The sequence below is a fragment of the Podarcis tiliguerta genome (assembly GCF_965153285.1).
Source record: "Podarcis tiliguerta genome assembly, chromosome: 12".
Classification (NCBI taxonomy): Eukaryota; Metazoa; Chordata; class Lepidosauria; order Squamata; family Lacertidae; genus Podarcis; species Podarcis tiliguerta.
The window spans coordinates 25817596-25842348 of NC_139545.1; the positions used below are offsets into that span (position 1 = coordinate 25817596).

The following is a 24753-nucleotide window of genomic DNA, read 5'->3' on the forward strand; positions in this document are numbered from 1 at the left end:
AATTTGATCGTAACTGGAATTTTCATCTCAAGTTGAAAGCTTCTGTATATAATTTCGTTAAGCAGCAAAATAATAGATTGAATTCCCAAGAGTAAATTAAACTGTGTAAATTAAGATAACTAGAACTTCATTATTTTAAACAGTGAAGTTTATCAAATCAGTGATTTTTATTATAGTTATTTAGCTCTTAAGTGTCCATGTAGGTTTTGTGTTAAGAATATGTTGCAAAACAGTAGCATCCCCATGTACAAGGCCTTCTACTTTCATTTGTTTATGGGATAGTCACTATGAAATTATTTAATCACACCTTTTGATCGTTAGAATGGATCTTGAATGTCCCCTTCTCCCCAGTTGGGTGATCTGAGGCTTATTTCATCCTGCAGAAAACAACACATTCTATTGAGAGAGAGAAATTAGGCATACTTTGTATAAAACAAGACAACATCTATAATCTACAACATATTGAGGGGCAGTATCAAGTTTTACTGGGATTTATCACTCACATAATGGATTTATATACATTATGGATCAAAAAGTAGATTGATAAGCTTATCCTATCACTTCAACAACCTTTGGACTGGGAACCTTTTTCCAATTTTATCTACGGATATAAAGTCACTGGAGAACCTATTAATAGTCCCAGTGATGTTTTCTGACTATCTTGGAGATTGGTAGAGTATTTCACTTCAGTCCTATGGTTTAAAGCTCAATTTGTACAGGTTAGTGGTATCTGTTGTGATGAATCTGATCTTGCTGTCTTCTAAATGAACTGCAGCAGAATGCTTTTTTTAAAAACAAAAAAACAAAAATCCTGCTACTAAGAAGTACATTTGATTACTGATTCGGCTAGCTGCTGCTTCTGTTTTGTCTCCTCCTTGTTAAGAAACTGTTAAGAAAGATTTGGAGTGTTGCCCAAATTTCACTTATTTATTTGTTTAAGGCATTTCTATGCTCTTTAAACCTTAGCATTCCTAAATTCAGTAACTTGTAGAATAATGGTCCAAGGACATGTAGCACTGCTTCCTTCTAACTAATACAATTTTGTATCTTTTTATGAAACTAAATATATTGATAGTCCAGAAAAGTTAAATACCTTGCACTTTTTAGAAACCAAACCATTCTTTAATATTGCCTTCCTGCAGGAGTCATACTTGATGATACAGGTGCTGAAGTTCACGAGTCAATGGTTAGGACAAGTGTTTGCTGCAGCAGATAACAGTAAGGAAAGAGGCTTGATAGTATTAGTAAAGCAACTGACTCCAATAAAGATGAACAGTTACTTTGTTAAGAAGAACAATTATTTGTCAGGTATGCAAGTGTTGCTGCAGACTCCTAAGAGTTAGTAAATTGCGAGCTTTCAATTCAGGAAGGTGATGTCATGATATTGTGTAAAATGGGGGGAAAGTTCTTTGTCTCATGAAAAAGAACTTTTATAACTTAACTGTGTTTAAAAATAATCTAGAAGAAAAGATTGGGTATTTCCAGGCATTGACCTTCTTACCACAAAGGAAAACAGTGTTTTGTTTCAAAGCTTTGATTCAGAGTAGAAAAGAGGCATTTCCCTGTTCCATTGCAGTCATCTCCAATTAACTACCTCCTTTGCTACTTTGTGTCATTAACCAGTGTACATGTAGGTGGCATCTACTTGGTCTCACTAAGCCTGCTACACCAACCTATTGCAACTGCCTAGAAGAACATAAACCCTACTGCTGCAACCTGACCACTTCACACAGGTGTGGGGCAAAATGATTTAGCAAAACATGTACTGTGGGCATTAAAACAGGAACTCCCAGATTATCAGAGGTCCAGATCAATGCCATAAACTCTCTATATGGAAAGCATGCCACTAAGTGGGAAAGATTTTCAGTGTTAGTAGAGGCATGGAATTTAGTTCCATGTGTTTCTGTAGAAACACTTCAGATAGTTTTTAACTCAAAAGATGGTAAACTTAGTTGGTCATTCATCAGGTTGCAATTTTAGAATCTGAAAGATTTGGTCTTGGATTCTTCTCTTTCTGTGTGTATATTTTACAACAATAGCATTATTATTCTCATTTCCTATTAAGTTAATTTGCATAAGAAAAGTACAGCTCTAGTGAGTTCTTAATTTCTTGAGCACTGAGCTTGAGAAGCTATGCTCCATTACTTAATAAAGGTAAAGGTACCCCTCACCATTAGGTCCAGTCGCGGACGACTCTGGGTTTGCACGCTCATCTCGCTCTATAGGCCGAGGGAGCTGGCGTTTGTCCGCAGACAGCTTCCGGGTCATGTGGCCAGCATGACTAAGCCACTTCTGGCAAACCAGAGCAGCACATGGAAACGCCATTTACCTTTCCGCCGGAGCGGTACCTATTTATTTACTTGCACTTGACGTGCTTTCCCATCGCGGGGATTCAAACTGTCGACCTTCTGATCGGCAAGCCCTAGGCTCTGTGGTTTAGACCACAGTGCCACCCGCGTCCATACTTAGTAGCTTGAGATAAATCAAATCGGATATTGGTGAGAGCAACATAGAACATGAATGCTTAGAAAAGGTTGTCATTCTTGTAAACGATGGTATGATGACACAAAGTGTATATGTGGATGCCAAAAAGGTGGGTTAATTTTTAGCCAAGCCAATTTTATTGCTGAATTGCCATGCTTTGGAGATCTCAACTTCTGTATAAGAATGAAGAACTGGTACTTGGAACAAAATATTGGGGGTATATTCCCCAGCCCTAAAAGAACAGCAAGCAGCCTGAAACAGGAGCCTAGTAGTCCTGTTCAGTCCTTGCAGGAGTGGGGCAAAGGAAAAGGACTCCTTTTTGTGGTTCTTTGCTTCTTTTTCCTCCTTCCCACACCTTTCCCTGCTCTGTTGAGAAGGGGCTTCCAGCCTGCAACCTGAGCATTCTAGAGATATATGGCAAGGATTTCTGATGAGCAGCAAAATGTATTGTTTTTCCTAAAACATCCCTATGTAGTACCATGGAGGCAGGATTTTTAAAAATCTTTGAGTTCATGTTTCCCTAAACTAATCCCACTTCATTGTGAGCTGTTAGGGGTTTGAGCAGGATGGTGTCCTCTCGTTCCTTACCTTCCGTGTTCCACACAATCTGCCAGACATCTGGTTCCTTTTATACCCCCCTTTCTCCCCATGTAAGCTCAATTGTCCTCAACATTTTGGGGAGTTCTGAATCTCCAGTGGTGTGCATTTGGGTTACTCTTGGAATATTTCAATTTTTCATTTATTTTAATACATGATTCTCCTAGTATATAGAAACCATACATTTATTTTTGATTGCCCTGTTTCGCTTTGAATCTGATAGGCACTTGATTCCCTGCATTTGCTATAAAATGGAATGATTATAATTTTTATTTTTAATCAATTGACCTCAAAACTACTTGGCTCCCAGCTCTTCCAATATTTTCAATCCTCTGTCTTCCTAAAAACACTTGCTGACTTGTAATAGTATTCTGTAAGCCAGAAATCATCTGTACAACTCTAACATAAAAATACAGTGTCTTTCTTTTATATTTATTGTTCTAACTGCTTGATTTTAGAAAAGGAAAAATATATTCTGAGACTGTAAATACATTATGGGTGATTTGGAGAGTAGACTCATTGAAATAATGGACTTCACTGGGTCTACTCTGAGTATGACTTAGTGCCATAGGGTGATAGCCAGCTATCTGAATCTCTGAGGTTAAGATTCCAGTTAAGCAGAGTCAAAATGCTGTAGAAGGACAAAATGTAATTCTGTGTTTCTTTTCTTTAGTGTGCCAGTTCAGCTTTTTAAATGTGTTATTAAAGTAAAAAACCCCTATGAATTACTGAATACTGTGACTAATGTTGCAAAGATGTGTTAAGCCTCTGTTTTTCTATATGGTTTTCAGGGTGCTTAACTTGTAAAAATGCAGTTGATGATGCAGCTCTTTCCAGTGCTGCCCATCTCCCTTCCACTGTTTGAACTTTCAAAATCTGATTGGACAGTGTCTATGTATTTTTGTAGTCTGTTCATTTTCCATTTAGACTGAGCATTCCATTTTGTTACAAAGCTCATGACCTCCTTATGACCTTTAGATATTCAGGCCCTGTTTTGTTCCAAATTGGTTGGATCTGTTGCCCTCATTTTTTTTTTCTTTTAATGAAGCTGATTCTATTAGTCACGTTGGCCCCTAATAGTCATTCAACACTTTTTAAAAACTCTTTAGTTTTTGTCTGTCCAACAACCAGCAGAACCTCTTAGTTATTTTAAGTTGCTCAGCAACACAAAGGGCCAGTAAGTTTTGCATGCTAATATAGTAAAGTTCAACATTTCAGTTGCGCTACAAGTGTACTATGGTGCTGGTATTTGTTACTGCTTTCCCCTTAGAAGTGATGTAAATGGCAACAGAAAACTTCCAAAATGTGTGCTAGAAGTTGTGCAGATCATGTGTTAAATGTGCATAAGGAAGCCTTCATAGATTAAGGCAATCATGACAGCAGTGCATCTAACTGTTTCTTCCTCAGTTTAATACCATATTCTTCCTATAACAAATCAAGGTTGGCAGCGTGAAGATCCACAACACAAAGGACTTGTAATATTTGGCTGAAATATCACTTATTGGCAATTTTTAGGATTCATTTTTTACTGATGTTTTATAGTTTTCTTTGTAACATTATTTATCGTTTTGTTAAGCTGCCATGAGTGTTTCATAATAAAGGTGTGATACAAATGTTAGAAATTATTTTACTAACATTGGGGAAGATTCACAGCCTTTTTATGATCTTTTATATAGGCTGAATGCTCATGTACCTACCCAGGGCTCAAATAGGGATCAGTCCACAGGGTGATGGGCCATATGTTGAAGCCCAGAGGGAGACAGAGGGGAGATGTCACATTTGCCTGGCTTCAGAAAGGTTCAAAATATTTTCTGTAAAAACATTTAGCATAGTGAATCTCCATATGTAGGATAAATGTCAATTTTATGTAACGTAAAATTAATACAGAAATAATGTTGATTACAATACAACTTTGTCAGTCAGATAATTTCCAATATATTACGGTGCAGCCTACAAGGAAATTACTTTATTATGCTGTTTCTGGATTTATTATAGTTTACTTTTACATGATAACTTTAGAGTGAATGTATTTATTTACGTATTTACTACAGTAGCAGCAGCTGACAGGTAAGACATGGACTATAATTGAAATGTCTAGAGTTTCATTTTTAAATGTTCTAGTGGCAGCAGAATCACTTTACTCTCAGAAATAATGTATGCCCTTCTTACTAATATTGCTAAATAATAGGACAGTAAGCAAAACATCTGACTTCATAACATTCAGCCTTCTAGTTTTGTCAGATTTGTCTTTTTCGTCTTTTTTTTCTTTTGTCTCCATGTTTTTGTTTCAGCCATTTTTGTTTTGTTTTGTCTTATCCATTTTTTAATTCTAGAACAACCAGATAATGCTAATGACACTACTGAATCGGGCAACTTTGTCATACCCGAGATTAGTGTTACAAATGTGACTGGAGAGAGAACCGGGAATGGGGAAAAAAGCAGAGCACCAACAGAGAATGATGCTCAGCATATACAGGGTGTGCAGGAAGCACCTACAGATCCTAGAGTTGACAGCAAAGGCATGCCAGAGATCAGGAGGCAAAAATCTGTAAGAAAAATTATGGAGGATGGAATAAGCTCACCTGGCAGAGTGCAGTTTTAGCAGAGCACTTTGTAGCTACACTCAGAAGGTATCGATTGAAAGGGTCACTGCTGCATGTTTGGAAGATTACAGTATACAATAAATATATTTGCATGTTACCTTGAATAAAACACAATTGCATGCTTTGCACATAGAACGGATCTTTGTGCTGAATACATTGTTAGCATGATGGTAGTTCTTAAGTTTTAGCTTGGGAAACCACACTGAGAGACTTCAAATTGGCGGGCAATTGAGTTATTTTTAGATCAGTACTAATCTTTTAGCTATACAAAGTCACTTAAGGAAAAATTTCTTCGAAATGTACATAAACCATGTCAGTTCATCCTATTTTTTATTTTTATCATTTTAAATCTTTGCAGCCATGGGAGCTAATACTCCAGTGTGTAAGGTTTCTAGACTTCTCATTAAACCACTTTGTACTGCAGAATGTGACCTTTCAGTCCTTGAAATATAAGCACTGTTGGGTTTGCTAAAATTTGAGAACCTGCAGGTGATGCCGTATTGGCTTTTATGGTGCCCTGATTATCTAGCGCCATGATTGATTCGCTATGCAGATAGTATGTAGATGCCTTTGCACATATTTGGAATAAATATATTTCTACCTTTCTGTAATATATCTAACATCTTTCTAACCTTTTGCATGAATAATGAGTACTTTTTTAAATTGCTACAAAATGAGATTATAAGCATGCTTCTAATAAATTTACTTTACTATTCTGATATAAATTCTACTGTACACTTTTTGTCAATTTGAGATAATTGGTAAGTTTTCTATCTTCTCCTTAATCTTTTGCTTTGTGCTAAGAAATGCCAAAATCTTAACAGTACTGGATGCAATCACTTGCAAAACATGGTTGAGTAAATTCATATGTTAATTGTCATCTTTTTCTATGCAGGTAATGAACTAGGCATTCCAGAAGAAGAACTGATAGAGGTGTCTGAAGTTGATGAGGGTTTTTACTCTAGGGCTCCTTCTACCACAAATCATTCTGCTTTCAGCAGCAACACCAGTAACAAGACTCAGCTAGGCAAGAGTCAGCGGAGGTCTGGAGGAAGCAAGGTTGGAGGAAAAGAAAAAGAAACTGTTGGTGAAGCCTACAAAGATCATCTGTCTCGTAAACAAAACCAGCGAGCAATGAGTGAGAATTTAGAGCTTCTGTCTTTAAAGAGACTGACCCTGACTAGCAGCCAATCTCTGCCTAAGCCAGGCAGTCATAGTTTGGCTAGAACTAGCACTACTCTTTTTAGCAAATCCTTTGAGCAGGTCAGTGGTGGTGTAGTCCCAAATAATCACCACAGTGGTACAGAAGCAAACAGATTTTCAGTCTGTAGTCTGCAAGAGGAGAATCTGATTTTTGGAGCCGACAGAATAGAACTTCCTATTTCAAGCAAACAGCCAAATCAGCAACGACCACCTACCATCAGCATAACTTTGTCAGCAGACTAAGGAGCACCTGACTAATTTGTCAGTATAAAAGAGATTCAGTTGCTAGTACTATAGCCCTGGTGCCCTTTTTTAAAAAAAAATCTTTTGAGATATCTTTAAAGATTTTCTTAGTTGAAAATAATGTCTAAATTGCAAGTTTCAAGGATTGCAGTGTTTAAAAAGAATAGGGTAGACAATTCTAAGTATTTTATAATAATGATGTCACAGTCTTTGAGATTCTTAATTTGAGGATTGACATTTGTAATGGTACTACAATAAGGTTTGTACTGAAAATCTAATACATGATGAACCTGTACCAGGGAAATTTTTAAAATATGGGTTGTGCTGCTTGTGCAAGCTTCAGTTACATGTTTTTGGTGAACAATGGGTTGCAATCCAGAATATATGTGCCATTTTACTACAAGAGGATGATGCTTTTTTTATATTCATCAAAGCAATTTTAGGAGTCCACTCAATGCAGTAGCTTGTAATGAAAAAAACATATTTGGAAATAAATCAGAATTCTGGATAGAGGTCATTGTGTTAAGTTTGAAACATTGAAATCTATGTTTTCTGGTCTCTGAAGTCACCTGCAACAAACATTTTTCAAAATATAGTGTGTATATCTGATCCATAGAGGCGGAAATGAAGCTTTGTATCTTTTTAGGCATACTAGCCCTATTCTTGTATTTAAAACACATACAAAGATCCAAGATTTGTGCTGAGCTGTCCCCTGGTGTGTTTGACCCAGCTGCTGTTCACCTGCTGAATGCCACGTGTGTATGCAGACTTAAAATACATGGAGCTCAATTCTTGTATTGTCCTATCTGTACACCTCAATTGTGGTGGTACACAGATCAGTATATTGTGCATGTACATCTCTACGTATGCAGTGCAGAAGCAAACATGAAGCAGGATGGTGTGACCCTAATTCTTCCCATTTCATGTGCATTTCAATCATCAGCACAGGGCGGCTTTTTTACATCACAGGTGAATTCATAAAGCGACAAACTTTCCTTCCCTATTCAGAGCCTGTAAATCAACACAAGAAACATTGGTTTCCAGTTTCTACTGAGTTGTTAGGCTTGAACAAAATCATGCACCTTGAAGCTTTCAGAAGCTTTAATATTTCAATTAAACTAAAGTATGGAAGTAGATTAGCAGTTTATATCGTCACTCATTTCTTGCATTAAGCCCGTCTTATGAGTTGCATCTCATTAAAATGGTGAGCCTTATTTATATGGGTAGTGGGCTTTGTTGGAACAGATGTACCCATTAATATTTTGGAAGGGCAAATTAATATTTTTGTTTACCTGAAAATATAAAACGACAAACCTGATATTGGTACAATGATTTTTTTAAATGATCTTGTTACAGACTTCAAGGCCATTTCCATGGGCTTCTGTGAAAGGTGTTTCTGTTCATGGGGGTATGCTGCACTCCCCCAAAAACTAGATTCTAATGGACTTTTTGGAGATTGTTGGTTGGATGTGAGAGTGGGGAGATGGGAGGAATCGATGACACACCACAGTGTAAGCTGGAGTGCCTTGTGTTTGTTTATGGACTCTGGCTCCAAGGTGTAATCTCCAAGTGTAACAATAGCTGTATCTATGTGTCCTCCCATCCTCTCTAGTTAGTATTAAATTTCAGCTGAAGTACATTTCAACTCAGAACTGCATAAGAGTATATAATTTGGTTCTCTTGTGCTTCATTAGCTTTATGCTTTAAGTCACAAGCAGCTGAAAACCTTGTGAACTTAAGGGCTGGATATAAAGTAAGAATATTAGTTAGATCAAACTTAAGTAAGTTCCATTGATTTCAATGGGTATCGTCAGAAATTGTACCATCAAATCAAAGGGATTGTCTTCTCTTAATTTCTAGAAATCTAAATTCTCTAACCAGAATTAGCAGCTTTTATCTAACTGAACTAGACAGTTTCAAAAAAAAATCTTTTCCACCCTCAACTCGTGGGCCTATATTTTGTTTAATCACTGATTTACTTATTATAACAGTATTATACTTGACCTTTTACGAGCGAAAGCATCTACAGTTTTCACCATATTTTACTGGCTTTTAATATTTTATCTAGTATAGGCAGAAGAGAATAACTTTTATACAGGAATATATAGCCATTGTAAATTAAAGTGAGCTAAACTTCTTCCTATGACTATTTAAAATGCTATGATACAATATTACGTTTTTAAAAAATGTTTACAGTGATGTAGTTTTGGAACAGTAGTTGATACTTTTGTTTTAATGAAAATGTTTTGGGGTTTTTTTTTGCACATTTAAGTAATCTTGTTCTAGAATTACACCATAAACTGCCAGAAAGGTTAAAATAGCATATATCTTCTACATACTTCAGTTAGCAATCAGGCTTGTTGCTCAAAGTAACTTTGAAATAGGATATATGACAGATTTCATATTTCCTCCACGCATACATCCTGATACAAGAAGAGATTTTCTGTAGATGTGCAGTTATATTTATATATGATATAAAGTACAGCTGGAGTGGACAGCTACAGAACTTTCAGGCATACTTAAGTATGGACAAAATCAAAGACAGACAGGCATTTTGATCAAAAACAATTCTTCATAAATATTGTTAGCCTTCAAAGGCAACTTGCACTTTTATAAGCCATGAAAGGGTGATTTGTATAATCCTACCTATATGGAATACTGATTTGGAATATTTTAAATAATTCTCATAAAACTGACTTTCCCCCCCACTCTGGCCTTATGATACAAGTATTTAAATTGCACAATCTGTAAAGTATGATAGAGATATTCTCTTGAACTTTGCCCCAGCTTGCTCAAAATGCCTACTATGATCTTGGACCTGGAAAAATTATCACATAACCATGAGGTTTATAATGCCTGGGACCTTTAGACTTGTATAACAGAATCTTTAGTGAGTGGCAGTTTCCATTCTGAAATAACACTGTGTTGCTCACTTTCACGTTTCAAACCAGCTCTGGAATATAAAAGCTACTTTTGCTTTGTTAAATAATTACATTTTATCAGTACTGAAACATTCTTGTGGTTTGGGCAACTGAAAACTAGGCTTCAAAAAGGTTCGCTAAATAATGTTTTAGGGAGGTTGCTTCTGTGCCTGGATGAATGTTATCTACTATTTAAATTACAAAATAGAAACATTTCATTACACACACACACAGAGAGAGAGAGAGAGACTGTACTTGGTTCATTTATTGACTCATTGCCGAGTTTGAATTCTCATCAAAGTCAGTTGAACTAACACTTGTCCCATAGTGAGACAATTATAACATAGTTGGGTTGCCTTTGTTAGACTTTGCTGTGGTGGCAAATACTTGTTTTCTTTAAAAGAAATTAACATTCATGAAAAAATTGGAGACCACAACCTGGGAAGAACAAGTACTGAAAGATTTTAGCAATCTTATTGAGGGAGCCAGCCTTTGATCAGATACATAAAATTTATGAATGTATCTTTCAGTGATGGGCACATATTTTTCATGTTTTGGTTTTGAAATGGGCTAGATTTCTTTCTCTGAATCTTTATTGCATCCTTTTGCATAGTTCCACTTTTGAAAACAATTGGCTCTATGTATATTTTTAATAACTTGCTTATTACAGGGAAGACTTAACACCAGTTGATACATTGTTCCTTAACAATATGAGAAAGATTAAATTAAGTGTGCCACTTTCTCTTTTGTACTGTAGTTTGTGAATATTTTCTGTTTTGGTAACAAAATGCTTGTTTTGTATAGTTTAATAAATAAATTGCTTATCTAGAATTCACATTCCTAAAATAAGGAGTCTGGTGTTTGTTTTTAATAAACCAACAAGGGTCTTGGTTTCTGAGATTATGTACACTGTGAATACTTACATGTGTATTGAAATTATGCTTCTTGGTTGTGGTGTGGTTTTTGAAATCGTAGCCAAGAGAGATTCCGATATTCAGTATTTACCACTTTTTAAATGCAATTAAAGTATCACCACAAATACCATACCTTATTTAAACCATGCCTATTAATACTATTATGTATATATCACATCTTTTGTATTTCTGTTGTCAAAGCCTCACATATATAAAGCAAATACAACCTCCAGTATGCTACTGCTGGATCAGAATTTTATAATAATTTGTGAACCCACTAGCAGTGGTGCAGGAGGGAATCAGACTGAAAATAAGAGACACGAGACTAGAGTTTCTATTGAAATAAGACTACTTTATTTACAGAATACAGAATAGTAAGTTTGGTGCGGCACAGCGCAGGGATCTGATCATTGAGCCCATTTGCTGGTTGATGTGTTCCACTCAATGCAGTTGCCAGATCCACTAGGAATTGGGGGTTACAACTTTCAACAGAATTTTACCTCATCAGTTGTTACCACTGCTCTTGTATTAGAATTTTATCCTTTGTGGTCAACCCAATTGGGTGGTTCTAAGATGGGTAAATTGTGAGTAAACTTTTGAGCCTTGATCTTTCTGTTCCCTTTCCCCAAAGTTTTTATATTCCTGGTAACAACTGTAATTTAGCATTTCCCTCCTGTGCAGCTGCATCCATTTTTCTTAAGTTCATGCAATTGCATAAAGTAAAACCAATGGGTAAAATAAATTCCAATTTTCATGGTTTGAAGCACAAAAGAGACTAAGATGAATGTAGGATTTCTTCTCAAAAACACTTCCTAATGTGGTAAAAATTGTTCCTTTTTACCCCAGTACAGTGGTGCCTCGCAAGACAAAAAGAATCTGTTCCGTGAGTCTCTTCGTCTAGCGGTTTTTTCGTCTTGCGAAGCAAGCCCATTAGCGGATTAGCGCTATTAGCGCTTATTAGCGGCTATTAAAGGCTTAAGGGATTAGCGGATTAGCTGCTAAAAGGCTATTAGCAGCTTAGTGCCTTAGAAAAAGGGGGTGGGGAGCGGAAAAAACCCCCCAGGAATCGCAAGACATTTTCGTCTTGCGAAGCAAGCCCATAGAGAAATTTGTCCTGCGAAGCACCTCCAAAACGGAAAACCCTTTCGTCTAGCGGGTTTTCTGTCTTGCGAGGCATTCGTCTTGCGGGGCACCACTGTACTTTCTTTGCAGTATTACTAAGCTAAAAAGATTGTATGATTAGTGCACATGCTAATGGAGAAATAAAATGTGATGATTACATGAACTTTTTGTTATGTAAACAGCTACTGCCGGGGCTGTGGAGAGAGTTTAATTCTCCCCCCACCCAGTCAGGATCCCAACTATCTGCAGATTCTTGAGTTGAGTTGCTCCTAGTAAAGTCAGAAGCTCTTGACCCTTTGGGTATTGGATTTAGGTCATAGATGTTCAGCCTGTGAAACAGATGGCACAGTTCACTGACAGGAACAAGATGAACTGTAGGCCTGACCATGACATAAGGCTGCACCCTTCTGCATTGTTCTGAGGCCTGTTCCTTGGCTCAGTAGGCCAAAGGCAAAACCACATCAAGGCACCAAAGGATGCATATTCTAGAAATGATGTCAAATGGATAGCTACTTGTCAAACGGATGACCAATGTTTTATGTAAACTAGATTAGGAAGAGTTGCTTATTAAAAGGTGGCCTGTAATGGTGGTATTAAATTTATATATTCCAACCAATCACAAAGTATGTAAGGCCCCTTAATTTTAAGTGAGAGTTGCCCTAAGGCAGGCACATCCAACTCTCTATAGAGACTGCGCTCTACTCCCAGTATAAAACTGGCAGTGATCTACTCATTGTCATGTTTTTTTGTGTGTTTTTTTTTTTTAGAGTGGAGGGCCCACAGTTGTTGAGCTTTGTGGGGGGAGGACAGACCAGAGCTGTTGAGCTTTTTTATGAGGGAAAGCCCAGAGTTGTTCTGGCAAATTTTCTTTGTGTTCTTTCATTTCAATAGGCAGTTTTGGGTAAATAAGGAAAAACAACAACTCAAGAGTTTTCCTAATTTCTTAAGGACATAATTGAAAATGCTAATCTATGTGAAGGTGGGTGACTATTGTGTCAGGATTGCAGTGTTTTTACAACTGCAAATGTTCTATGTGGATAGCTGTGTGTATGCAGGAAGCGAACATTTGTGCAAATGTCCAGTCTGACAGGATTTGCTGATGTAGTCTGGGTTTCATTCAGTACAGAGGGTTAGATTCAGACTTGTTGCATTTAAGTTCCCAATGAAATCAAAGGGACAAGTTAACCATCACTCAGATTCCACTAAAATCTATGGGACACAAGTTCAGTTGCTTTAAGTCCGAACCCAAATCAGAGGAACTAAGTTGGTCTAGAAGCTATTGAAAAATGTATTGGCTGAACATGTTCCAGTTGGTCTCTCCAGGGAAATCATGTGGGAGAAAGAAACCAAGAGCATGCATGCAGTGGGAGGAAAGCCATCCAGCTTCCTGCTCATGTACCCTTTCACCAAATGGTTTCATAAATGGGAACAAAACTTGTGTAATTCCATCTCTTAAGAAAGGGCAGGTGCACATGGAAGCCCATTCACATGGATACCTATTTCTAGAACATTTACCTTGCATGAGAAGTTGCACAGGATGGAGATGAGGGGCATGGGCCAGGCAAACTGCTATACTTACCTGAAAATAGTGTATGAGCTGTCTCTCCAGTGGATTTAAACACCAAATGGGAGTCCATTTTGCTGCATCTCAGGTAACAGCACTGATTTCTTAAAGAATGAGATGGGTGATGAACAATCTAAATTCTTTCTTTATAGATGAGTAATGTGTCTGATGTTCTGTTTCCTTTTGCAAAAAGCACCCCCCCCCCCAATTTTCCTCTTGCAGAAAGCATCCCAAAACAACAGTGGAATGCTGAGTAATCAGATGTGATTAGAACTCATCCTATATTTATTTCAAAATGTGTTCCTGTAACATCACAAGGCGCTACTATAACTGATAGAGTATTGGTACTCTACAGCTCAAATTCCCGGCCTGAACTATGCACTTCTTGAGCACATGCGTTTTGCTTTGTGGTAATCCTGCTTTTGCGTCAAAGCCAGGATTAGAATGCACAAACAGGTGAGGAAGAAAGCAAAGCAAAGGGAAATTAAAATTAGAACAAGATCTTCTAATGTGCAAAACATAAGCCATCTGGGGATTTTAACTTGGTTTTAGATTCTTAGCTATTGGGGAGCTGCCCAGGATACTAGTGATTGCTAAGGATTGTAGAACACTGTAAATCTCTACACCAAATTGCACTAGAGGGGATTATTTAAAATTGCTCTAACAATTTAGATAAAGTTGTCATTAGTGTCTAATTAAACTAATTCTTAGATGTTGTGCAGAATGGACTCCTTTCCATTAGTGCATAAGTAGTTCAGTATTCATGAAACCTGAGTGTGTACAAGCTAGCCTACTTTACAATGGGGAAATGAATATTCATTGCACTGCTCACTTCGGCCTCACACTCTGCCTATAGCTGGCATGTGGCTATCAGAAAGTTGCCATAAGGGAATGTAGGCCTCAAGCTCATAAGGGTCCTCACCTCTGATGCAAACCTCCCATGTTCTAGTCAAATTTCACAACACTTCTACTGCTTAGAGCCACTCCAAAACCCGATATGGGAATTTTCCTGTTCCCCCAGTTCAAGCCTCTTCCAGTAGTTAAAATAGTGGTTGCTACTATTACTGCCCCTTCCATGTTGCTGTTTGTTCTTTTTGTGCTTAATTGCTAATTAGAGCCTATATGCCAATTTATTCCTGTATGTATAGGCACAAATACATGAGCCAAAATGCACTGCCCAGTTTCACTGTTGACAATAGGGCCTATAGCAGGCCTGATTACCCTATGGCTGCCCAAATATTGTTGGCCTCCAGCTCCCATAAGCCCCAGGCAACAAGGCCAATGGTCACAGATGACAGGAATTATACTTCATCTGGAGGGCCTTGATTAGTCACCCTAGCCTACAGAGTTCCTTACAGCTGGAGCAGAAAGTGTTGGGTTAGTATGACAAAAACGAGGAGCTACACAGAGCATGTGAGCTTTTTCTGCACTGTTTATAAGCTTTTCATCCAGCTGCTTTCTCCTATCTCCCTTCTCCTGGATCCACATCATAACAGCAAGAGACTTCCTTAGTCCAAGGTAGAAAAATTGCTTTTTCCTACAATGCTTTCTGAGTGATGCATTCCAATGAGGGGTAGGACTTCCAAGACCCCCAGCACTTATGTCCACTTCTAAAGAAAGTGTGCATTAGATTAGCTTTTAAAATATGTATTCAAAGAGAATACAGCAACCCATCATATATTTTGAAAAACTAAAATAAACATTTGAAATCATCAGATTTGAAATCACTGGATTGAAAGATTCCAAACAGGTGCTTTCCCTGATTAAAATAGATTTTGTTGTAACCGTCATACAAGGATAGCCTTGCCATTTTGTTTAAAACCATACTGAACGCTGCAGCACAATGTTTTGATGCCATATGGAAACATCAAAATGCACAGCAGCTGCCAGCTCTTAAGCTGAATAGATGGAAACTTTTCATGTTGGCTTGAGAAGTTTCCCAGTGGATTAATCTATGTAGCATCAAATCACCTCACAGTACCAACTCATTGTACTATAGGGGGTCACATGAGACAGAAAATACTTTCTTTTTGACTGCGTGAAACTCACTCATTGCCAATATTGTCACAAAACTCAGTATGCCACTTCTATATGCATGTTTCAGACACTATTCATTTTGTCCAAAACCATTTTTTTTTTTTTGCAGCACATGATGGACTTGAGTCAAACAATGCTGTGTGCAATAAATCCCCCACCCCCATCTTGTATGCCTAGTATATAACGTGTCTCAAGAACACTGGTTATGACTAATTTCTACGAAACATGATCTGGTAAATAAATGAAACTTGTGTACTTTTTAACACTAATATCCCTTTTAACAAGCAAGGATATTTGCTGCACTATAATTATTTGAATCTGGTTATCATAATAATGATATATTAACAGCTAGAGAATCTTTAATTTCTTAAATTACAAAATATGTGGAACAGACAGCACTGGGCTGAAATCTAATCCATTTGTATAAACAGAAACCATTGCTTTTTTGTGTGGTGCGAAAACATGTTACAATGGCTAATTATGGTTTGCAATTACTTTTTGAGCACTCTGTAATTTTGGTCTTAGATAAGGGTATAAAGGGAATTTTCTGCATATTCATATGCTGATGCTAGCTGCATTTCTTATAATATAACCTCAGCTATCTGTAACTTGCTTATCTAAATTTTCCCTGTGGGGAAGTGGGGAGGGGGGGATATTCAAAGGAGCCTCTCCCATACCCTTCCTTCCCCAACTGCTGCTCAACAGCCCTGCTGGCAGTCAGATCTTACTATCTAGTACAGTAGTTGCTGCCACCACCTCTTTTTTTAAAAAGTCACCTACAGCCCTAGAAACAAGAGAAACAATGACTTTTAGAAGACATCTGAAGGCAGCCCTGTTTAGGGAAGTTTTTAATGTTTTACTGTGTTTTTAATATCCCGTTGGAAGCCGTCCAAAGTGGCTGGGGAGGCCCGGCCAGATGGGCGGGGTATAAGTAATTATTATTATTATTATTATTAGTTCTAGTAGTAGTAGTAGTAATTGTTAAAGCCAAGAATCCTGGACCAGCACACACCACGACTCCAACCAATCCTTTGCAATTTGCACAGAGCATAAAGCCAGCTCTCCAGCCCTCTGTTTCTTCCTGAGAATAAGTCAAATTTCTGGTTTTACCACTCTGGCCTTCTGGAACCAGAGATCTACACATGTGAGGATTCCCAAAGCCTGAGGGGCAATCACACACAGACTCCACTAGCTCAACCGTGGAACTTTACTTGAAATAACAGGTGGGGAAAGCAGGCAACAGGTCAAACAGAATACAAAATAAATTGAGCACTGTGGCTCCACAACTAAACTACTCTTGGTAGGGCCAGCCCACCCATGAAATGGGTGGAAGCAGCTGTTTTGGGTGGAGGAATCCTGCTGGGTGGTGCCCCTGCTGCTGCACAACTCTGGTAAGCAAGACTTTGGTGGGGGATCGGCAGGGGAGGCAGCACCTTCCCATTTCTCCTCAGGCAGCAAAATGGGATGGGCTGCCCCTGAATTCTGACCTGTCCACTTTTGTATACTAGGTCTAGTCTGAATAGGCCACAAGGATAATCAACATCATGGTAGTTTGGAAGACATGACCTAGATCCCTTGTAATGAGATGGAACAAAGCTGCAAGGGAGCCTTGGCTTTTAAATGCTCTCTCTGCTGACAATGGTGGGTGTGCCCTCTGGCTCTTTCTAACCAAACAGAGCCAGAGCCGGTCAGTGAGTTAGCTTGGCTTAGAGAACTGGTGAGCCCAGGAAACCAGAGTCTGTGTCACTTCCCGCTACAAGGAGATAATACTTATGGCTGAAATCCTAGATGTTATGGATTTAAAATGTTTTATTGGAGGGGGGAACCAAAGTTATTTTAACCACTTTATCTAAAGCCCAGGTGTGTTCTCACTTACAGGGCAGAGGAGTGCTGTAGCTGGGGGAGTTTGCATTTCCCCACTCCCTTTCTGTCTCACGCTTCTGGTTTACACCAGCCCACCAACTGCTATTTGCCCTTCAAGGCAAAATATACAGGTACACATATGTCTTCCTCCACAGAGCTAAAAGTGACAGGGATATTTCAACCATGAAAATGCTGTGTGCAGAAGGATTGGCTGTGTCCTGCTATGCATTCTGAAATAGTCGGAAGGCTTGAGAAAGTACAAATGTTATAGATATGTCTTATTTGACACTTGAAACTTCTGCAGAGGATGTCTGCTTGCACACTGCCAAGAGGAAATGCATCTTCCCCAAAAAGAGAGGGGACAAATTTGCATACATGGAAATTTAGAAATTACTATTGTTTAAATAGAAATACATAATACGTCTCACCATGTTAGAGAAGACTGATCAGGTCTGCTGTTCTCCTTTCATTTACAAATTATATATAGTGGCTCTCTCACAGTAAATCTTCAAGCAGATCTTGGACAGTATCTTTTGAGGATGCCCTAGCTCTGAATTTCCTTAAGTTGTACAGGGGATTGGACTAGGATAGCCTACTGTCCATACATAAAATGAATGAGGACTCAGAACGAAAGGTGCTCTTTAAAGTGCCGAAACTAGTTTGAAACTACAATGAATCCACAGGGAAAACTGCTGTAGTCACTCCATGACTTCTGAAGTGTATGTACCGTGCTGACATGGGCTGGGAAGTTATCATCTCAGTGTGGGTAGAGGGGTGGTGAGAAAGCAGTCCTGGCATGCTTGCCTGTAATCAGGACTATCATTCCTAGTGTCAGACTTATAGTAGGAGTAATCTGTCTTTCTGCCAGACGGTGCGTTTCTAATTAGTCAAGAAGATTTTTGCATTTTGCTTCTGAATTACATTCTTGAACACATGCTTGCTTTTTAGATTTCCAATATAATAATGCCAGCTTTGTGTCTTTTTAAAAACGTATTAGGCTTGCATCCTACCCCCAACAATCAGGGTAGATGACTCATTTATACTTCAAATAAAACACTACAGAAGAGTGCTTCTCTATAAGTTAGGGGTTCTCATTAGGAATACAGTATCATTGTTGCTCATTATTTAATGATCTATATGGTGGTCTACGGAACTAGTTTGTTCAATGCTGAATTATCCAGAGTAACGTTTTGTATGTTGTCCTGCTCAACCCTGTTAAATGAATCTTGTACTGTAAAGCAGCAACTGACTTCAGAGGAAAATTTGTTGTAGAAATAGAATGCATTCTGTCTTCGAACGCCTTTGATTTTCCTTCTACTTCAAACCACATTAACTCACATTTTCCCCACCAGCACCATTGCTAGTAGAACATAGTGTTTTTACTGCATTTTTGTCATTGAGTTTATGCTACTAAACAATGGGTAGCCAACTTGGCACCCTCCAGATGTTGGACTCCATCTCCCACCATCCTTGATCTTTGGACATGCTGTGTGGGGCTGATGAAAGTTAAGAGTCCAACAGCATCTGGACGGCCCAACATTGGCTATCCTTATACAGTGGTACCTCGGGTTAAGTACTTAATTCGTTCTGGAGGTCCGTACTTAACCTGAAACTGTTCTTAACCTGAAGCACCACTTTAGCTAATGGGGCCTCCTGCTGCAGCCGCGCCGCCAGAGCACGATTTCTGTTCTCATCCTGCAGCAAAGTTCTTAACCTGAAGCACTATTTCTGGGTTAGCGGAGTCTGTAACCTGAAGCGTACATAACCTGAAGCGTATGTAACCTGTGGTACCACTGTAGTAAGAATGTAATAGATTCTCATACAAGCCTTCCAAGTGGACATTAGATTTAGATCTTGTTCACCAGGATTTTGACAGCAAGGCAGATTATGTATTATTATTCTTTAGAAGGCCTATATCCCCACCAAACTTTGTATTGTGACTATTTTCCAATATATTAGTGATACAAAGTGGTTCTAGAAGCCAGCAGTATCAAGCAATCTCCTGTTGTCCAACTTGCCAACCTCTTCGATGATATTCATCAATACGGCATGCCAAATGCTGTTGTAACGCCGTGACGGCGTCACTCAACTGCTGGATGGTATGGGTCATGGTCTGGTTGTCCTGAGCCAAGGTCACCAGCGCGGCCACCGGATCGGCCATGGCTTCTGAATTACCCAAACACACCCCCAGGAAGGGGGAGTGCGGGTTGTGGTGGGAGCAAACTGTGCTAGGCCCGAGGGTTAATCCAAGCCACGCGGTCCAGGTTCGGTCACGAATCCAAGGATTCCATGAGGAGTCAGTCCAACAGGGCCAAGGCAGGAAACCAGGCTAGGTCAGGCACAAGGTCTCAGGCAGGTTCCAGCAAGCAGCAATGTTGCTCCCGCAACCTGGGGCAGGGTCCGGCAGCCTTTTATCTCTGACGGGATAACGGCCGGTCCTGATCCCCCGGTGACTCACCTCCCTGTCTCGCCCGAAGGCGAGCACTTCTCCTGCGAGTACTCAGGTCTCTCCTTCTCTCAGACCTGAGTCTCTGCAGCTCGGGAGATGTCGGTGGGTTACTAGACCCAGAGGCTGCCTCAGCCTCTCCTGACACAACTGGTAGTGGAGCAGCTGTATGTGATTGCACAGCAGAGGGCAATGAAGTAATCCTCACATCTGGAGCCAGGGCAGGCTCAGGCTCCTGACTCAGCCCTGCTGGTGCTTGTTGCAGGGGAACCTGTGCAGACTGGGGCTCTTCAGAATCAGGCCCCAGACTCAGTTCAGATGCCGCCTGAGGCAGAGGATCCGGTGTGGATTGAGACTCCTCCGGCTCTGAGTCTGAGCCCGAGTCCCAGGCCACCACACCTTTCTTGATTTCAAAGGTGGACAGATGGGGATGTTTTGAAGTGGCTTTCCTAAATGTCAGATAAAGCAACAGGTTGCTCCAGACTGTTAGTTGCACAGAGTTTAAATTAAAAACAATAGGACTTGTCATGACTAACCACCCCCAGTGATTGGAACTGAAGTATGGTCCAACACAATGTCTTTTCAAGGAAAACATGTTAATAGCTCGTGCTGTCAGTGCTGTTCTATATAGGATGGCTGGGGGGCGGGTGTACAACAAGCATTGAAATGTTCCTGACATGCCCTCCCCTTAGCCCATAGGGCAAGTAGAGTAAATGTTATGAAGAATATTGTTCTAAAAGGTAACTCACCAAACTGTTTAATTGGACTGCAGACAATCTATTGCTTTAGAATTCTGTGATGCATTCAGCTGATCCTCCAGCAGCAAGGCTTAATAAAGCTTCAGTTTGTTCACAATACTGTTTAGAAACTGTTCTAGAATTGGCAGAGGCGCCCTTCATCCTCTGCCCTGGAAGCTCTTAATGCTTATCCCAGAATTGAGGACAGTTCTGTTTAGTGAATGGTAAAAGAAAAGCAGTTTGTTGTTGCACAAAGGCACTTTCTTCTTACATTGTTTTCCTTCACTTGTTCCTTTCCAAGATCCATCCCTAAAATGTCCTAAGTTACTGTTTTCTTTCTGGAACCACTTAATATGTGTTCTTCTTTCAGTAATATATGAATTATACATTGTGAAGGAATCCTCCATTTCATAGAATCATAGAATTGTAGAGTTGGAATTGTGCAGAAGCTCTGCAACACCATCATGGTAGTCAAGATAACCCTACAATTAATTGGCAGTTGTTGTAACAATGACCTCATATATGTTTATATTCACTTGCTTTAAGCTAATTGGACTGTTTTGATGTTATCTGTGGGACTGGAGTGCTGGGCTCTGAGCCCAGAAAGGGGAACTATCTTTATTTGCCACCTATGCCCTCATAAAGTGATATGAAGTCCTGGGCAAAGTGACTTTTGTGTATAAAGAATGTATGAATGTTTGCTTAGCTGGCGACAAGCCATCCATTTGCTGCAGTGCCTGTCCCGTGCCTGTAAAGCCTGGGAGACCTGGTTGGCTGATTTGCTGTAAGTTTACACCTTTCTTTTAATACAACACTAGAATTTATCACTCCTTTGATATCCCTGCATCCACTCACACAGGTTCTCCTTTGGCCCTGTGGTTCAGAACAGGAAGGGACCCTGAGGGTCATCTAGTCCAACTCCCTGCAACACAGGAATCTCAACTAGATCAAATTCAACTTAAAGCTAAAGAACCACACGTAGGGAGGGCAAGATTGTCCTTCAACAGTTTGTACTTGTACAGCATATCTGGTCACTGTCCTCCCCACTATGGTGTGATGTATTTTATTTCTATTACAATAGTCTTCTGGCATTTTAAAAGACTAGCACTTTTATTATGGCACAAGCGTTTATGGATGATGTTCTGTCTCTACTGCCAGATGCCAGAGACAGTATGCCTTGGTGAATCACAAGTGAGGAGTGCAGTGTTGAACCCAGGTCCTGCTTGCAGACTTCCCATAGGCATTTAGTTGGCCAGTGAGAAGAGGATGCTGGATTAGATGGGCCTTTTGGGCCAGTGCAGTAGGGCTTTTCTTATGTTCTTATATCTTAAGAATGCTAAATGTTCTATTTGAACTATTGATAACAGGGGCTATATAAAGTAACTGGAGGACTAGTTACATAGTGGAGGTCACCCTGATAAGGTGGGTGGAGGGAAGTACTCTTAATTGAAAGTCTCGATGTTCACTGTGCAGAAGTATATTCCATCCATGGGCATATTGACTACATATGTAGTTACTGACATATGTTGCTTGTCCCCGTCACAACTACCAACAATCAGCCACGAGTGGTGAACCATGTAGATCGGGTACAAGGTGGAGAAACAACATGGGTAAACTTTATGGCAGAGGTGGGGAGCCTGTGGCCCTCCAGATGTTAACACTACAACTCCCATTGGCCTACCCCTGCCTTATGGGTAAAAAACAGGAAAAGTCAGCATGAGGTTGCTGTCTAATTCCAACCTTTGTCAACTTTCTGCTCAACGCTAATGTGCCTGATGTAATTTGTATCTGATACCAAATGTTGTAGTGCCATTCATTTTTGAAATAAATATCATGCTTCACTCCATGGCCAGGATGTGGAGTTCCAAGCTTACAATGGACATTTTTCCAATCTCGTCTCACACTACAGGCACTTGCACCCCTGTGAAGCTGCTCCTGGAATATTACACAAATGGCTGTTATTGGAAATACTGGTTAATAGTCATTCTTCCCCCTCTGCTCACTGTCCTGTCCAAGAAAATAAGTGCTTACAACTCACACAGAACTTTCTGGCTCCTGGACCAACACAAGCTAATATATGAAATTACTAGTAAAAAGCGACTAGAGGTCACTGTAATAAATGGGAAGTTGCTTCACTGGCTTGAAGCCTGCTGAAAAAGCATTTATATATGCAGAAGCACAGAAGGTACAACAGTCATTTTGCCAGATTTCTGTATGCTTAAGACTTTGAGTAATACGATTGCAATTGTTTTGCAAATTCTGTTTGCCAGGTATGCACACTCAAAAGCTTTGATGTTTATTTTTTCATAGTCTATCCTTCACCCTACGGGCTCAGGGCAGAGATTATGTCTATAATAAAATTACAGAAAATGATGTAAAATTCGCAATGAAAAGACAATCAGAAATGGAAAACTATTATGCCAGCTGGGGAAAAGCTGTATTATTGTGTCTAAATTCTAAGGGAGGACAAGTTGTATTTTCCATACGGTAATGATTGCATAGTAAGGTGACTGAGTTTACCCTGAGTGGGCTAGAAAGTGCCAGATTTATGTATAGGCTAAGTAGGCTGAAGCCTAGGGCCTCTAAATCCAGGGGGCCTCCCCAGCCCGCCCACCCCCCAGCGGGCAGCTCCCCTCTCCCCAAATTGCAAACCCAAGACTTCATGCAAGGGCAGGGCAACTCGGGCCCAGCAACTATGAGACTCAGGGCCAGCCAGTGGGGCCCAATTTTAAACTCGAGGGCCCAACTTGAAATTTTTTTGTGGGGCCCTAGTTCACAGCCAAAGTCTGCAAAATCTTAGATATAAATCCCTGTGCCAAGTCATTTTCACAAGGTCAGCAAAGCCATTCAGAAATCAGTCCTATTATTGAGTTCTTGTGCAAGTTTGTACAGTTCACTTCTGGATTTTTTAAAGGAAAATTGGAGAAGATTTTGATGAGCTTGAGAAACAAAGCAAAAGCAACCTTGCCAAATGTTAACCACAAAACAAGGAGACAAAGAGTGAGGGAACGACAAAGAAATGACAGAAGTGCACTTGATGCCTTAGATGCACTTTCTTTAAGAGATAAGTTTAGGATAAAATCATTTATTCCTATATTGGATGCACTTGAAGCCAATTTAAAAAGTACTGTGTACAGTGATATTCCACAATTATTTTCCATTCTTGCTATCCTGATAGCATCCAAACAAGAAATTCAGCAAGGTGTTGAACTGTTGATGGAAGCATACCCAGAAGCTATTCCTAATGTGGAAGCAATTTTGTGGCTATTTCTTAGCTTTATGGTCACTAACAGCTCGGGAGAGAGTAGTTTTTCAAGATTCAAAAGAATTAAAAATGAATTAAGGGCCATAATGTCTCAAGAGAGGTTTTCCGCATTCTGTACATTGAAAGTGACAAACTTAGACAAACAAATTCTTGTTGGGTCTCTGGACCGTAATAAAGATTGATTGATTGATTGATAAACAAATTTTGATGAAGTTTTCTGATGTCCTTTAGAGGAGAAACTGTGAATTGCAGAATTTTAAATACCCGTCATCATCCTTGGCTTCACTCAAGTGATCTTTTTCAAGAAATCGGCAGACTGTGGCAGAAGTTAAAGTCTTTTCTGTTAAACACTGCCATCTAGTGGTGAAAGATAAAACTACCCTTTTAAAACGACAATATTCTACCATTTCCTCTGCTTAAGAACATAGAGTTTCGTAAATGTTTATGCATTGTTGTCTTCTGAATTCATTTAAATATTTATGTATTTAATATAAATTTATTATTCAATATTTTATTTAAAAATCAGAACTTTTAAAAAATAGCACTTCAAACATTTCTTTAAAATACCATCTTCCCCTAGCTCCTCTTGCTATATTGTGCTGCCTTAAATCTTATTCCTGAAACTCTTTCCCAGCAAACTCCTTTGGTCTTAAAAACGCTTCAAATTATGGAAATTCCAACTGCTGACACACCTTTGAAAAACTACTTCTAGTTTATCCTACATTCCACAATTCTTTTCCACATTTCCATAAAT

At 39.2% G+C, this 24753-nt stretch overlaps 2 protein-coding genes and 1 long non-coding RNA gene across 43 annotated transcripts in view; 2 read left to right on the forward strand and 1 right to left on the reverse strand.

Moving 5' to 3' along the window:
• HYCC1 (hyccin PI4KA lipid kinase complex subunit 1) overlaps positions 1-10897 on the forward strand; it is a 51030-nt gene extending 40133 nt beyond the window's left edge. For 9 of the 30 annotated variants that reach the window (XM_083405450.1, XM_083405452.1, XM_083405433.1 and 6 more), the window contains one exon: positions 6580-10897. In XM_083405450.1, coding sequence (XP_083261576.1) covers positions 6580-7130 — 551 coding nt within the window. In that variant the 3' untranslated portion in view covers positions 7131-10897. Of the gene's footprint in view, positions 1-1142; positions 1309-5414; positions 5712-6579 lie in introns of all 30 variants that reach the window. The other 21 variants (XM_083405438.1, XM_083405434.1, XM_083405436.1 and 18 more) reach the window with 9 other exon arrangements.
• Positions 1-24753, reverse strand: part of LOC310660625 (uncharacterized protein) — a gene marked incomplete at its 5' end in the record, with an annotated part of 32419 nt that overhangs the window by 2746 nt on the left and 4920 nt on the right. For 2 of the 12 annotated variants that reach the window (XR_014503535.1, XR_014503536.1), the window contains one exon: positions 1094-1203. Coding sequence is in view for 1 of the 12 variants with exons in the window: in XM_083405537.1 (XP_083261663.1) it covers positions 12412-12416; positions 13667-13755 (94 nt within the window). Of the gene's footprint in view, positions 1-796; positions 1204-1378; positions 4893-12161; positions 13756-16535; positions 23084-23803; positions 24357-24753 lie in introns of those variants that run through there. The other 10 variants (XR_014503540.1, XR_014503541.1, XR_014503542.1 and 7 more) reach the window with 7 other exon arrangements.
• On the forward strand, positions 13751-18792 carry LOC310660669. The gene is made up of 2 exons (XR_014503595.1): positions 13751-18694; positions 18733-18792. It is a non-coding gene; the product is annotated as an uncharacterized lncRNA (long non-coding RNA).